Below are 13,773 nucleotides of genomic sequence, written 5' to 3'. Positions count from 1 at the left end.
GACAATGGTTGTGGTTTCATTAGTCCGAAACTTTGTTCATTTAAAATGTCTGGGAGAACCTGGTCATAAATTGAACAGTGCAAGTCCTCATTCTTTCCTTTATCATTTCCACTTAACACCTAGCCTAATCCCAGCCATCATACTCTCCCTTCTCCCCTCATGTGCGATGAAGGGGAATTATGAAAGGAGGGAGGTCAAATCCCTGCTATGCAAGACAAAGGAGCCTTGAATCCCCTTCGTCAACTCCCTTAAGGGATGTTTTCCTTCAAATCCCTTTCTAGTCCATTTATCCAGTAATCATATCCCTTCCATAATGATTATGTGCACTGAACATCTGTTTCAAGTTTTATGTAACAAGCTGCAACATAATATCCTACCTCATGTTCTCTACTGGGTCCCAGATCTGGTGTGGGAAAGGGGGGGACACTATAAAAGAAGGCCTCTTTGCAACTGGCTGGGATTTAAATATCTACTTTCATCCCTACGCACAGCTTTCTGGTCAGCAGAAAGGGCAACTGAGTGGTGGTCTCTTGACTTGGCCCCAGCTATGTCTTGTAAACTTCCCCTTCCACCCCATTTATTTAACTTGTAATTTAAATCAAATGTTTGTTTCAGTTTAAGCTCAGCCCGCATGCTATATGGTCACTATCATAACCAGTCTTAAAACTTTTTTATTTTGAGGCTGTTGTTCATGATTCTGTTGCCACACAATTATTACTGAGAATTTTTTTTTCCTTTTCCTTTGGCTGCTGTGCTGTATAATCCTAGATAATTATTCCATCCTGTTCTAAACAGATGCCTTATTTGCTTTGTGGCACCATAGAACTAAAACTGAATCAAACTATGCATTCATGTTTTTTTGTGATGGGAGAACAGAACACAACTTCATTGAGGCGCCTTTGTGCCTCAGTCTGAAGAGCAAAGAAAGCCCTCTGCTGCATGGCTACTCTGAAAGGACAGGAAACTCTGGATGTGCTTTTATTTAGGCTGCAACTGTATTAAGAACTGTCTAGGAGTACTTGGCAGATAAAAGTGTACAGTGCAGATAACTCTATAACCATTTCTATTAGCTCTCCCACCCTTTCTCATCCTGATCCCAGGCAACATGATGCTGGGACCTTATCTTCCCACCTTAAATAAGGGTTAAAGTGGACTAAAGGATGGGGGGATTGCCTCCCTGCTATGCCAGTCGGAGGATGTAAGTTGGGGTGGGCAGTAATTTTTTGACTGGAGCTACTTCAAAAATTTTTGAAGTGGCCCGGGCTGCACAGGAAGGGGCGGGGCATTGAGCAGAAGGGACAGGGCCAAGATATTTTCTGGTTCCCCACCCCCAGACAATGATTGGTTGGGGGTGATGGAGCGCCTTTGCTCCTAACCCACATTTCCCTCAAGGTGCACGTGCCCCTGGTGTGGGAGACGACTTCCCTGTTCACCTGCCCCTAGGCCAATTAGGGCCTATGGCTGGGGGAGCATGCGAATCCACCTCCACTCTCCCCCCACTGCACTTCAATCTTACTAACTCTTTCTGTATAGGGAAATATGTGTATGTATAAAATGAAAATCATCTTCCAGAATCACTTTAAAGCAAAGATATTTCAATTTATATTCTCTACCAGTGAAGATGAATGCTATATTGCTCAGTATTATGAATCTGCTTTGTACACAGAGTTTAGGCCACCATTATTATAAAGAACACTTATTGCCTGGATCGGTAAGCCCAAAATATAAATTCATTTTTTTAAAATATCCCATGCTGTGGATGAAAGAAATGAACAGACTCTGTCACCTTAAGTCATTCAGCGCTAAACAATCGAAAGCTCAGAGTTTGCGAACACTGAGTTAAGGTCTCAAGAACTGGCCCCCCAAATGAGCACCGACATAAGTAAGACAGACAGCCCACAGCTGTTTGGTGCTAGATAAATGCAAAGTGTTGCAGGTAGTTGGAGTTACAAAATGACAGGAAATGGATACGCTTTTGCCTTTTCGGTAGATATTCCTGAGTTGTTTGGCCCCTTGCCATTCATAGGTGGAAGCATGTGTGTCTGTTAGCTGTTTCTTTTGTAGAATACCATACAACAAGATTAATGAATGGCAGCATTTTGCAGCTAAAATTTGCAGGCTGTTTGTGGGTCACTCAACACACATAGTCTTCTCTTTGAAAGAATTTCATGCTAACAATTTATGTAGGGCTTGTCTCTTGATTGGAAAGGCATCTTTTTTGAAGCTCAATCGCAGAAAGAAGGATGAAAAAAGTTCATAGTATCTTTATTTCTTCAGGGTCTGATACTAACAGTCCACCATAACTGACACATGAGTGTCATTTTTGGAGTTGTACATTCTTTAGAGATCCCATGGTCCTTGGCAATGAGTAAGATATTTTTTCTGGTACACTGAGTAAATATTGTATTAAAGTTTTAATAATTTTCTTTCATGTGTCTAGAGCTTGCGGTCCAGACTACTATGATATATCTGGAAACTGGGAAAGCATTCTGGCCATATTTATGGCAATGCACACAGCAAGCATGTCATTACCTCAGAATTTTTATATCCAATACAAGCACCTACAAAATAGAACCAAGATTTTAATAAGACCTAGTATAGAACTACAAACTGTAAGGTCTAGATGGGTGTTAAGTTCACTGATGTGTTTTGTGAGCAAAAATAATGGAAAACTTTCATCACTACAGCAAACTACTTGTTTGGGTTGCTGAAAAATAGATTTTTTTTAAACCGTGTATATTTGACTTGGTTTTTCTCTTCATGAAAATATAAAATAGTGTTAGCATTTAACTCTGTACATTGTACATTACTTCTATGAACTTTTACTTACTATATGTAATAGAGATGTGCATTCTTTGCTGTATTCAAACTGAGTGGCATATGATGATTAAGCTGATACTGTTTTTATTAACACAGATACCTAGAGATTACATGATCATTTTAACTTTTTAGTCACATACTGAAGGGCCTTATCCTTCAAGGTGGTGAGCTCAAATTCTAAGGTTGAGGAGATTCAATGTTTTAGAGGACGCGGGGTCTTACATAGGCAAATGAGTATCAGGGGAACAGCAAGTAGGCTTTAACCTTTAAATTGAGATATTTTAGGTGCTGCAAATTGCATTCATTGTTAGTGGAAAAGCTGCTTATATAACCTATGGTTTGATCTGCCCTACAGTTCACTTTTGCTGTGGACTTCAGTGAGAGCAGGCTCAAGCCCTAAGCAAATAAAAGTAACTAAGCATTAGTAATTTTTTATTTAAAAAGTGAGTTGGTGGCAAAGACTGTGTATCTCAAGCACTGTATGTGTCTTTATTATAGGAATCAGATTGCTAATTTTTTTTCCTGTATAGATCTAAAAACCATGAGTGAACGACTCAAGAATAGGTACTACGTATCTAAGAAACTATTCATGGCAGACTTGCAGCGGGTCTTTACAAATTGCAGAGAGTACAATCCCCCTGAGAGTGAATACTACAAATGTGCCAATATATTGGAGAAATTCTTCTACACGAAAATTAAAGAAGCTGGATTAATTGACAAGTGACAGTTGTTTCTTTCAACCACTGTGCCTAACTTATAGGCTCAGTATGCTATTCACGTTCATGTAGCTTTGGGACTTCATATGTGTGTTGAAAAAACCTGTATGTATTTTAACTAGCACTTTTAAAAGCCCTTTTAGTTTTGCAAACATGTATTATACTGAAGTTATAGAAAATGTTTATTTTATTAAAATGAAGCTTTATAATGTATTTAACATTACTGTAAAACTTCTTTTGCATACATATTTGCAGTATGGTCAAGAATAGGCTTTTTATTGGATATCTCAAAAAATTTCATATGGGAATTTGCACATGTTTGGGGATTTGGAAATTCCCATCCAATGAATGTTTTAGCTTATCTAATGCAGTATCTATTTGAAGTTTTATTTTTTTCCAGTAAAAACGAAACATTAAGGGAAAATTACAATTTAAGAGGCACTGAAATGTTTTGTCTCTACGTTTCATTGTAGAGTCCTTTTATATATATTATTTTTTAAAAGAAATGGCTAGTTGAGATGCTATGGGAGAAGAGCAACTTATTCTGCAAAGAAATTGCTTTGAATCTTAAGGAAAAAATCCTATATAGATGCAAACTTTTGTATGGATTTTGGCTTTGATAAATTATTTACCTGCAAAACACTTGTGATTTCATAACCACTATTTAAAAAATAATCATATTGACTTTGCTTATGCAGGACATAAGTTTCCCCCAAATAATTAAAAAACTATGGTAGGCATATACTATAGTCTCATATTTAATTATTTTAGTAGGGATATTTTATTGATGTACTTCAGTGAACCATCCCATTTCCTGGACTTTTAATTGATACATTCTGTAGAGTTCCCAACACAGATCATGAAGACTGTTGCTTAAATAGATACCAAAACGTTACCATATCACAGCCACTAGTTTTATTTGCCCATATGGTAAACTGGATTTTCTACCAAGTTCTACTGTAAATATTTTATTATAATATGTAGACCGAGGAGTATATTTAAAGTGTTACATAGCCATGTTAATATATCACTAGGTATCAAATCAAGCACTTGTGTACTACTGCTTACACTACATTTAGGAAAGGTGCTCTTAGATCCCTAATAGAGATTAATACAGGCCAAAAAATAAGTTGTCACTTGACATTCATTTTATAATTGAAATTTATAAACTGGTTTTCTGAAGCCTGAACTTTAATGTAGTGTTTTTATATGTACAGATGTTACACTGGCAAAGTGCAGGAAGTAGTTATCAGATTGGAAATAACTGAGTTGTGACAAAACATATTCTTGCAAATTACCTGTTCAGAGTTAAATCGCAATGCTATTCAACAACAGATGCCAGAAATTAATTGAAGTAGTTATTGTGGTACTAAAGGTATTGAAAATGTTAACATTAGATTGTCTCAATGCTTAATATTGAAATCAGTCTGAATTACATTTAGACTTGTAACTATAAAGGTACAAATACTACAATTGTATTGAAGCATCTAGTACTGTCTGTAAACTGGGCCTACAGCTGCACCTGTTGAGCTTGGTATCCTGTGAAAGTTTATTTTCTGAGTAGATTTTCTTACTGTCTTTAAATCAGATTGTCTCTTCTATATTGAAAGCTTTTCTTTTCTAATTTAAAAATTAATATTTTCATAGATATTGTGCAATAAAGCTAAAGTAGGATGTGTGGTTTTGCAAATGCTTTAACAGCTGAAATTTTACATTTGTAAAATTAATATATTGTACTGGTACAGAATAGTTTTAAATTATATATATAAAAACATGTTTGGTCTCTTATTTCAATATCTAACTGCTCTAAGACTATTTTATTAGTTCTCACGTTTAAAAAATACATTGAAGCAGTTTATATTTTTTTGTACTGAACAGACTTGCAAGACCCAGCTATGCATTTCACTTATCTATTAGTTACAGTGTGCGTACCTGCTCTCAATTTAATATTGCAGGCCAATGAATTCATTCGGAGTGTAAAGTCTGCAGTCAGGCACTTCTTCATGAAGAGTAATGAAACCAAATATAGTATATTCACTAGTGAGGCTGAAACATTCATGCTACAGTGCTTGGAATAGTTTGAATAAATCTTTATTGGCTTTAGTGGTTTAGTAAAGTTGACAGTCTATATTGTTTTTATTTGGGTATCTTCTCTTGTGTGGTTCATGATTCTTTTTGGCTTGCCAGGAGCCATTTGTTTTCTTCTTTAGCTCCTGAGTATTGATTTGTGTGCAGTTCATTCCCTTGTCCAGATAACAGACTACCAGTTTAGATTTTACTCATCCACTCAAACATCATTTCTGATGCAACAGTTAGTGAGGCATGATCCTGCCGTTGTGCTCTGTACAAGCTGAAAATACTGAATAACCTTCTTAGGCAGTCCTTGATAAAGTGCAGCACTACACTGGTCTGAGCTCAAACGCAGGCATAACTTCTAAGGCTGCGTCTACACTGCCATGATTTTGCGCAAAAGCAACTGCTTTTGCACAAAATCTTGCCGCCTGTCTACACTGGCCGCGAGTATTTGTGCAAGAACAATGACTTTGTACTGTACAAAATCAGTGGTTCTTGCGCAAATACTCTGATGCTCCCGCTCAAGGATAAGCCCTCTTGGCGCAAGTATTCTTGCGCAAGAGGGCCAGTGTAAACAGCAACGTTAATTTCTTGCGCAAGAAAGCCCGATGGCTAAAATGGCCATCTGAGCTTTCTTGCGCAAGAGAGCGTCTACACTGGCACGGATGCTTTTGCGCAAAGGCACATGCCAGTATAGACGATCTCTTGAGCAAATACTTTTAACGGAAAAACTTTTCCATTAAAAGTATTTGCACAAAATCATGCCAGTGTAGACGCAGCCTAAGTGTGTGGGAGGGAAAGGATCACAATGTTGAGAGTTGGAAGTAATTAGCCTTGCTCCCGTGTGACACTTGGCCTGGCACTGTATATAAGTTGTAGCTTGGTCAGCCCTTTTCAGTTATGTCTATACTACAATTAAAAACCCACAGGCCAGCTGACTTACTCATAGAGCTCAGTTAAAGGACTGCTTAATTGTGATGTAGACATTCAGGCTGGCATCCCAAAGTTCATGCTCCAGCCCAAGCCCAAACATCTACAAAACACTTAGTAGCTTAGCCAGTGAGCAAGCAGGTGCCTTTCAGATCAGCCTAGTCAATCATATGGTTAATTTTGGAAACGATGTGACAGAGCAAAGGACAGAGTCCGGTTCAGACTCCTGTATGCAGTGAATCTTGCTCCATGCATAGGAATGGAAAACGTCTTATACATAATTTTCTTTCTGCTAGCAGCATCTTGTTCATTTCTGGATATCTGGGTTGCTTTCCCCTGTGTGCAGTTCAGAGACAGATCAGTATTTTGGCATGACATGCAGGGTCTGGCCACACCTCCTTTGCTCCTACTCAGATGAATTATTCCCAAGCTGTAAAATTGGTATAACATCATTAACAAGTAGGGCTCTAGAGGTCGTAATGGACCGCAAGCTAAATATGATTTAAGTGTGATACTGTTGCCAAAAAAGGCAAGCATCATTTTAGGATGTACTACTAGGAGTGTTGAAAGCAAGATATGAGAAGTAATTTTTCTGCTCTACTCCATGCTGTTTAGACTTCAACTGGAATATTATGTCCAGCTCTGAATGCCACATTTCAGGAAAGAAGTGGACACATGGGAGAAGGTCCAGAGAAGAGCAATACAAATTATTAAAGGTCTAGAAAGAGAGAGTTACTTTGTGCAATAATGAAAGTTCTTTGAGATGAGTATCCCTGTGGGTTACTGGTGTGTCCTCACACCGGCGAGTGGATATCTTTTCTAGTAGTGCCCTGCCACGGCACATTAGTGTCCCCTTGCACCATTAGCATCCAGTGATTTCACGCACAGTGCCTCCAGCCCTTCTCTACTTTGGTTATAGCCCCAAAGAAGATCCAAAATAGGGGAGGAGGGCTGGAAGTGGAGCACCTATGAGGACACACATCTCAAAGAACCCTTGTTACTGCACAAGGTGAGTAACTCTCCCTTTGAGTGCTGGCCCTGTGAGTGCTCCAATGTACGGCTACGTCTACACTGCAGGCTTTTTGCACAAGAACAGCCGATCTTGTGCAAAAACTTTCAGAGCGTCTACACTGCACACGCATTCTTGCACAAGTAAATTTACAGTACAGCGTCGGAAAACAGGGCTTCTTCCAGAAGAATTATTCCTCTCCACATGAGGAATAAGCACACTTGTGCAAGAGCACTTCCAAAAGAAGGCAGGGTAGACAGGCAACATGAATTTCTTGCGCAAGAAACCCCTATGGCTAAAATGGACATCAGAGCTTTCTTGTGCAAGGAAACGTCCACACTGCCATGGATGCTCTTCTGCAAAAGCACATCTCTTTCACAAAAGCACATGGCAGTGTGGACGCACTCTTGTGGAAGACCTTTTCCACAAGAACTCTTGCACAAAACAGTTCTTGTGCAAGAAACCTGCAGTGTAGACGTAGCCTAAGTGTTTGAAGAGCAGTTTTGTGGAGGCGAGTTCTGGAGCTGTCCCCTAGAGACAGTGGAGAGGACAACACGTCCTACTGATGTTGTTGGGATTAGTCCAGATGTCAAAGCATAGTGTCTGGCAAATGTGTGTTTGGAGGACCAGGTTGCTGCTCTGCAGATGTCCCCAAGTAGGACATTGTTGAGGACGGCTATGGTTGACACCACCAACCTGTTGCTGCTGGCTGTTGCTTGTTATGGATGGTATAGAGGGTAAGAGGAGATCCATTAGGAGATCCACTGTGAGGAGACAGCTTTTGTCCTATTGAGTTTGTCTCGAAGGAGCTGAAGAGCCTCATGGACTTCCTTCAGGACTTGGTCCTCTCAAGGTAGAAAGTGATCGCTTGTCGGACATTGAGGATGTAATGCTGCTTGGATCACATTTTTGTGCGGCTTCAGACAGAATGCAGGTAAGTGAATTGGTTCATTAATATGGAAGGGTGTGGGCACTTTTGGGAGGAATTTTGGGTGAAATCTTAGTGTGACCTTGTACTTACTGAAAATTGTGTACGGGGGATCTGCCATCAAAGCTGCTATTTCGCCAGCCTGTCTGCTTGAAGTGATAGCTACAAGGAAGGCTACTTTCATTGACAGATGTAGCCACAAATATGTGGCAAGTGGTTCAAAGGGAGGCTTTGTGAGGCTCTTAAGGACATGATTGAGGCCCACAAAGGGATAGGTGGTCTTACTGCAGGAAACATATTTTGTAAAATCGCTAAGAAACTTTTGGTCATGCAGTGCAAAAAGAGGAAAACCCCATCCAGTGGTTCATGAAATGCTGCAATTGCTGCTGTGTGGACTTCTATTGAGTTGAGAGAGAGATCTGTCTTGCTTAGTTCAAGGAGATAGTCCAGTATGTGGAGGTTGGGATGTTATGTTTTCCCCATATCCATTTGGAGAATGTTTTCCACTTATATATATAGGTTTTCCTGGTACAAGCTTGCCAACTGTTAATCAGTATTTGTTCTACCCTCTCAGAGCAGGAAGTTTCGGCATCATTGGGGCCATGAAGGAGCCAGGCCTTGAGGTAGAGTATTACCGGGTCTGGATGGAGAGTCTTGATGTGACATTGTGGGAATGCATGGGGAGTGGCCAGTCATTGCCAGTCGTTGCAGGTACAGAAATCAGGTCTGACCATGATGGCGCTACTAGTATAGCCCATGCAAAGTCCTGTTGGATTTTCATGATCACTTGATGGATTAGGGGTAGCGGTGGGAATGTGTACAGAAGTGGAGCTTCCCAATTCAGAAGAAATGCATCACCTAGGGATCCCTTCCCCAGGCCTGCCCTGGAGCACAACTGATGGCATTTGTGGTTGTACCAGGTCACAAAGAAATTGATGTTGGGTTGACTACACGTGCAGAACATTTCTTGGAGGGCTGTTGTGTCTAGTTGCCACTTGTGTTGGTCAGAAAATAGATGGCTGAGATTGTCTGCCGTAACACTGAGAGCTCCTGTTAGGTAGGTTGCTATAGGAGTAACCTGGTGCCATATAAACTAGGGAAGTAAGCAAGCTGCTACTCCCCTTCCCCCCTGGGGGCTGCTGCCACTAAGGAGTCCCTGTCCATAGTAGCCCAGGCTGGCCGCAGGCCAAGGCTCTCTGGCGGCAGTCCTTTCCATGGCCAGCCCCAACTGCCATGAACTGGTGCTGCTGGACCCAGTGCAGGCCAGGACTGAGCAGTCCTGGCTCACGCTGGTCCGGGACTGCTGCGCCTCTGCATTTTAAATGTAGTAAAAGCCACTCAGGTCCTCATGTGGGGTCTGTGAGCTACCCCTGTTGCAGCTCTGAATTTTAAACTAGAGAAGCCTGGCTGCTACTACATTTACGCTGCAGAGCAGCAGGAATCTCATCTCATGCAGGTCTGGGACCTACCCCCACAGCGGCTCGCAGTTTAAATCTAATAGGAACCGGGCTGCCTGCACACCTGGCTCTTACTACATTTAAACTGCAGAGGCACAGTGGGGGTAGCTGCCGGACTGGCACAAGTCAGGACAGAGTACCTTCCCTTATCAACTCATCATGTAGTCGATATGAATTGTATCAACTACATGATTAGTCAATTACCCCCCTCTTAAAATCCCTAGTATGCACCAGTTCCAAAGTTTGATTGCCTCCATACAAAGGGAGTTGGACCATGCTCCTCCCTGATGGTTGATGTAATACATGCATGATGTATTGTCTGTTAGTATGCGTGGATCTTGATGTGTGGAAGAAAATGCATAGGGTACTGCTCTTAACACTACGAGGCTGACGTGGAGTCTAGTCTCTTGGTAGGACCATTTGCCCTTTAGATTGTGGGAGGGCAGGTGTGCTTCCCAACCCATAAGGGAGGTGTCTGTGGTTATAGCCATTATTATAGCAATTGTTGTTGGAATGGGACACCCTCTAACATGTGCAGCAGTGTTCACCAGTGAAGCGAGGAAAGGACATGGTATAGTACGCCGACTGTTTTGTGTAGGAAGAACCCTGGAAGGGACGTAAACTTTCCACACGCCTTTTTCCAAAAGAGCTCTTTTGGAAAAAGTCTTCTTCCTTGTAGAAAAAGGTTTACCAATGTTGGAAAAAACCTTCTGTTCTTTTGATTTTTTTTTGAAAGAATGCGATTGCAGTGTGGACGTAAGTGAAGTTTTTTCAGAAAAACAGCTGGTTTTCCAAAAAAACTCTGTAGTGTAGACATAGCCTAAGCCATTGACTTCAATATGGAGGTGGTGGCCAGTGTTGACCATACTAGAGAGCGGGGGGAGCACATGGGTAGATCTGAATGAGCATGACTCCCGTGAAGGATGTCTTCGTGTCGAGGAGGATTATTGGAATAAGAATCTAGTCACACCTCTTAAATCCTGGGGAACCAGGCATGTTGAACTGGGGAGAGAACAGCGGTAAACGAACTTTTGTTTTTTGAAGAAAAAACAGAAGAGAAGGTTCTGAACACATTTCACTTTTCCCCAGTTAAGAACTTTTTCAAACTGTCATTATAGGCCAATGGAGGGTGACTGCAAGAAGCTCCTTCCGCTGACAAGGACGGTAGAGAAGGAACTGGAGGCACTGAGCTGCGTGCACAATTAATGGACACTGACAGCGTGAGGGGACACTACTGAGCATGCGCTGCACGATAGGGCACTGCTAGAAAAGATGTCCGATCACTAGTGCAAGGACACACAAGCACCTAAAGTGGAGTACCCATGGGGACAGCACTCGATGAAGAAACATGACTTATAAGGGAAGATTGAAAGGACAGTTTGTTAATTTGGAAGAGAGGGGACATAACAGCTTTTAAGTACCTAAAAGGTTGTTATGAGGGAGAAAAATTGTTCCCTTTGACCTTTGATGATAGGACAAGAAGCAATGGGCTTAAATGGCAGCAAGGGAGGTTTAGGCTAGACATTAGGAAAAACTTCCTAACTGGGTGATTAAACACTGGAATAAATTGCCTAGGAGGCTGTAGAATCTCCAACATGGGAGGTTTCAAGAGCTGGTTAGACAAACACCTGTCAGTGATGATCTAGGGGTGGTGCTTGGTCCTGCCATGAGTGCAGGGGACTGGACCTGATGACCGCTCAAGGTTCCTTCCAGTGTTCCCTCTAAGATTTTCCATCTATAGGTGTAGTGAATTTTGTCTTGTGCACCAATATTGAGGTCATGTGTGTTTGTTTGGATGTGTGCCACCATGGCACCCAAGATATTAACATACACACAAGTTATGGAAGAAAGAATACTAAAACAAAGGCTAATTAGCAGGGTGCATGACTTTAAATGCTTATTTAATATGAAGTCAAATAAATAGAAAACAGCAACATTTTCAGTATGTTAGAATACCCTCATTATTCTATACCACTCAGGCTCCACTGAAGTGTTCTTACTGGCCTCCCATACAAGAGCCTAACCTGCTCCTGCAGAGTTCCTCTGACTTCCAGATTATTACAAACTCAAGAAAAAACATGATTTCAATAGTTTGCCCTTCTACAGTAAGTTCTCAAAAAACAGTATTCTACATGTGTTACTCTACTGTTTAGCTGTCACTTTCAGTTGGACTCTCCAGGGAAGGTTGTGAACTTTATGATTTAGCTGGAGGGCTGAGCCTCTCAAAACCTGACTAGACAAATGGTCAGCAAGAGACTCCACAGAGTCTTCTAACATTCCCTTCTAATATTTATGACCTTGATTTGGTGATAAAATGGGAATTTTTGTGCCACGTTAAAATCGGTTACAATTTTTCACAAAGTAGACGTAGGCCAGTGGTGGAAAGTAGAGGGAGGTATAAGATAAAAACTGACAAGAGTTTCTCTGATTTGACATTTGCTGATTGTTTCATATACGTTCTTGTGGAATGCACCTTCTAAATTGCTGACTGTACCAGCTATACCCTAAAATTGCATTCATTTTTTTAGAACTTGTTCAATCTTTCACACGGTATTGTTATATTTGCCTTTTTCTGTTCAGAATTATATGCAAACAAATTTTACTATTCTCAGTTCTTTTGTTCACTATTTGTCATGTATTTTATAAACAAGTATTTCTATATCATCAGATCATTGACAAATTCATATTGTTTTTGAGAACTTACTGTAGAAGGACAAACTACAGAAATCATGTTTTTCTTGAGTTTGTAAATGATCTGGAAGTATGCAAAGTATCTCTTGGATCTGAAAGGTTTTGAAAGGAATCATTAGAGGAACTCTCACAAAAGAACACCAGCCTCTGAAGGACAGGGTAGTCAGTGAGGAGGGAGTAACAGGAAACTTGGAAATGGCAGAGATCCTTAATGACTTCTTTGTTTCGGTCTTCACTGAGAAGTCTGAAGGAATGCTTAACATAGTGAATGCTAGTGGGAAGGGGATAGGTTTAGAAGATAAAATAAAAAAAGAACAAGTTAAAAATCACTTAGAAAAGTTAGATGCCTTCACATCACCAGGGCCTGATGAAATGCATCCTAGAATACTCAAGGAGCTGATAGCTAGAGGCTCAGATACCTCCTATCATTTTTGGAAAATCATGGGAGACAGGAGAGATTCCAGAAGACTGGAAAAAGGCAAATATATTGCCCATTTATAAAAAGGGAAATAAGAACATCCCAGGAAACTACAGACCAGTTAGTTTAATTTCTGTGCTAGGGAAGATAATGGAGCAAGTAATTAAGGAAATCATCTGTAAACACTTGGAAGGTAGCTAGGTGATAGGGAACAGCCAGCATGGATTTGTAAAGAACAAATCATGTCAAACCAATCTGATAGCTTTCTTTGATAGGATAACAAGTCTGGTGGATAAGGGAGAAGCAGTAGATGTGATATACCTAGACTTTAGTAAGGCATTTGATACAGTCTCGTATGATATTCTTATCAATAAACTAGGGAAATACAACTTAGATGGGGCTACTATAAGGTGGGTGCATAACTGGCTGGATAACCGTACTCAGAAAGTAGTTATTAATGGTTCACAATCCTGCTGGAAAGCCATAACAAGTGGGGTTCCGCAGGGGTCTGTTTTGGGATCGTCTGTTCAATATCTTTATCAACGATTTAGATATTGGTATAGAAAGTACGCTTATTAAGCTTGCAGATGATACCAAGCTGGGAGGAGTTGCGACTAATCTGGAGGATAGGGTCATAATTCAAAATGATCTGGACAAATTGGAGAAATAGTCTGAGGTAAACAAGATGAAATTTAATAAAGACAAGTGCAAAGTGCTCCACTTTGGAGGAA

The 13,773-nt window shown here is 40.6% G+C and overlaps 1 protein-coding gene across 7 annotated transcripts in view; it reads left to right on the top strand.

Moving 5' to 3' along the window:
* The window catches only part of KAT2B (lysine acetyltransferase 2B), a 71,361-nt gene extending 66,051 nt beyond the window's left edge, over nt 1–5,310 (top strand). For 5 of the 7 annotated variants that reach the window (XM_075922072.2, XM_075922074.2, XM_075922076.2 and 2 more), the window contains one exon: nt 3,351–5,310. In XM_075922072.2, the coding sequence (XP_075778187.2) occupies nt 3,351–3,544 (194 nt within the window). In that variant the 3' untranslated portion in view covers nt 3,545–5,310. The remainder of the gene's footprint in view (nt 1–3,350) is intronic. The other 2 variants (XM_089776638.1, XM_089776637.1) reach the window with 2 other exon arrangements.
* The last annotated feature ends 8,463 nt before the right edge of the window (nt 5,311–13,773 follow it).

Source organism: Pelodiscus sinensis, chromosome 2 (assembly GCF_052426305.1).
Source record: "Pelodiscus sinensis isolate ZL-2025 chromosome 2, ASM5242630v1, whole genome shotgun sequence".
Classification (NCBI taxonomy): domain Eukaryota; kingdom Metazoa; phylum Chordata; order Testudines; family Trionychidae; genus Pelodiscus; species Pelodiscus sinensis.
Note: the sequence above shows the minus strand (reverse complement) of the source record. Positions and strands in the feature narration are given on the sequence as shown.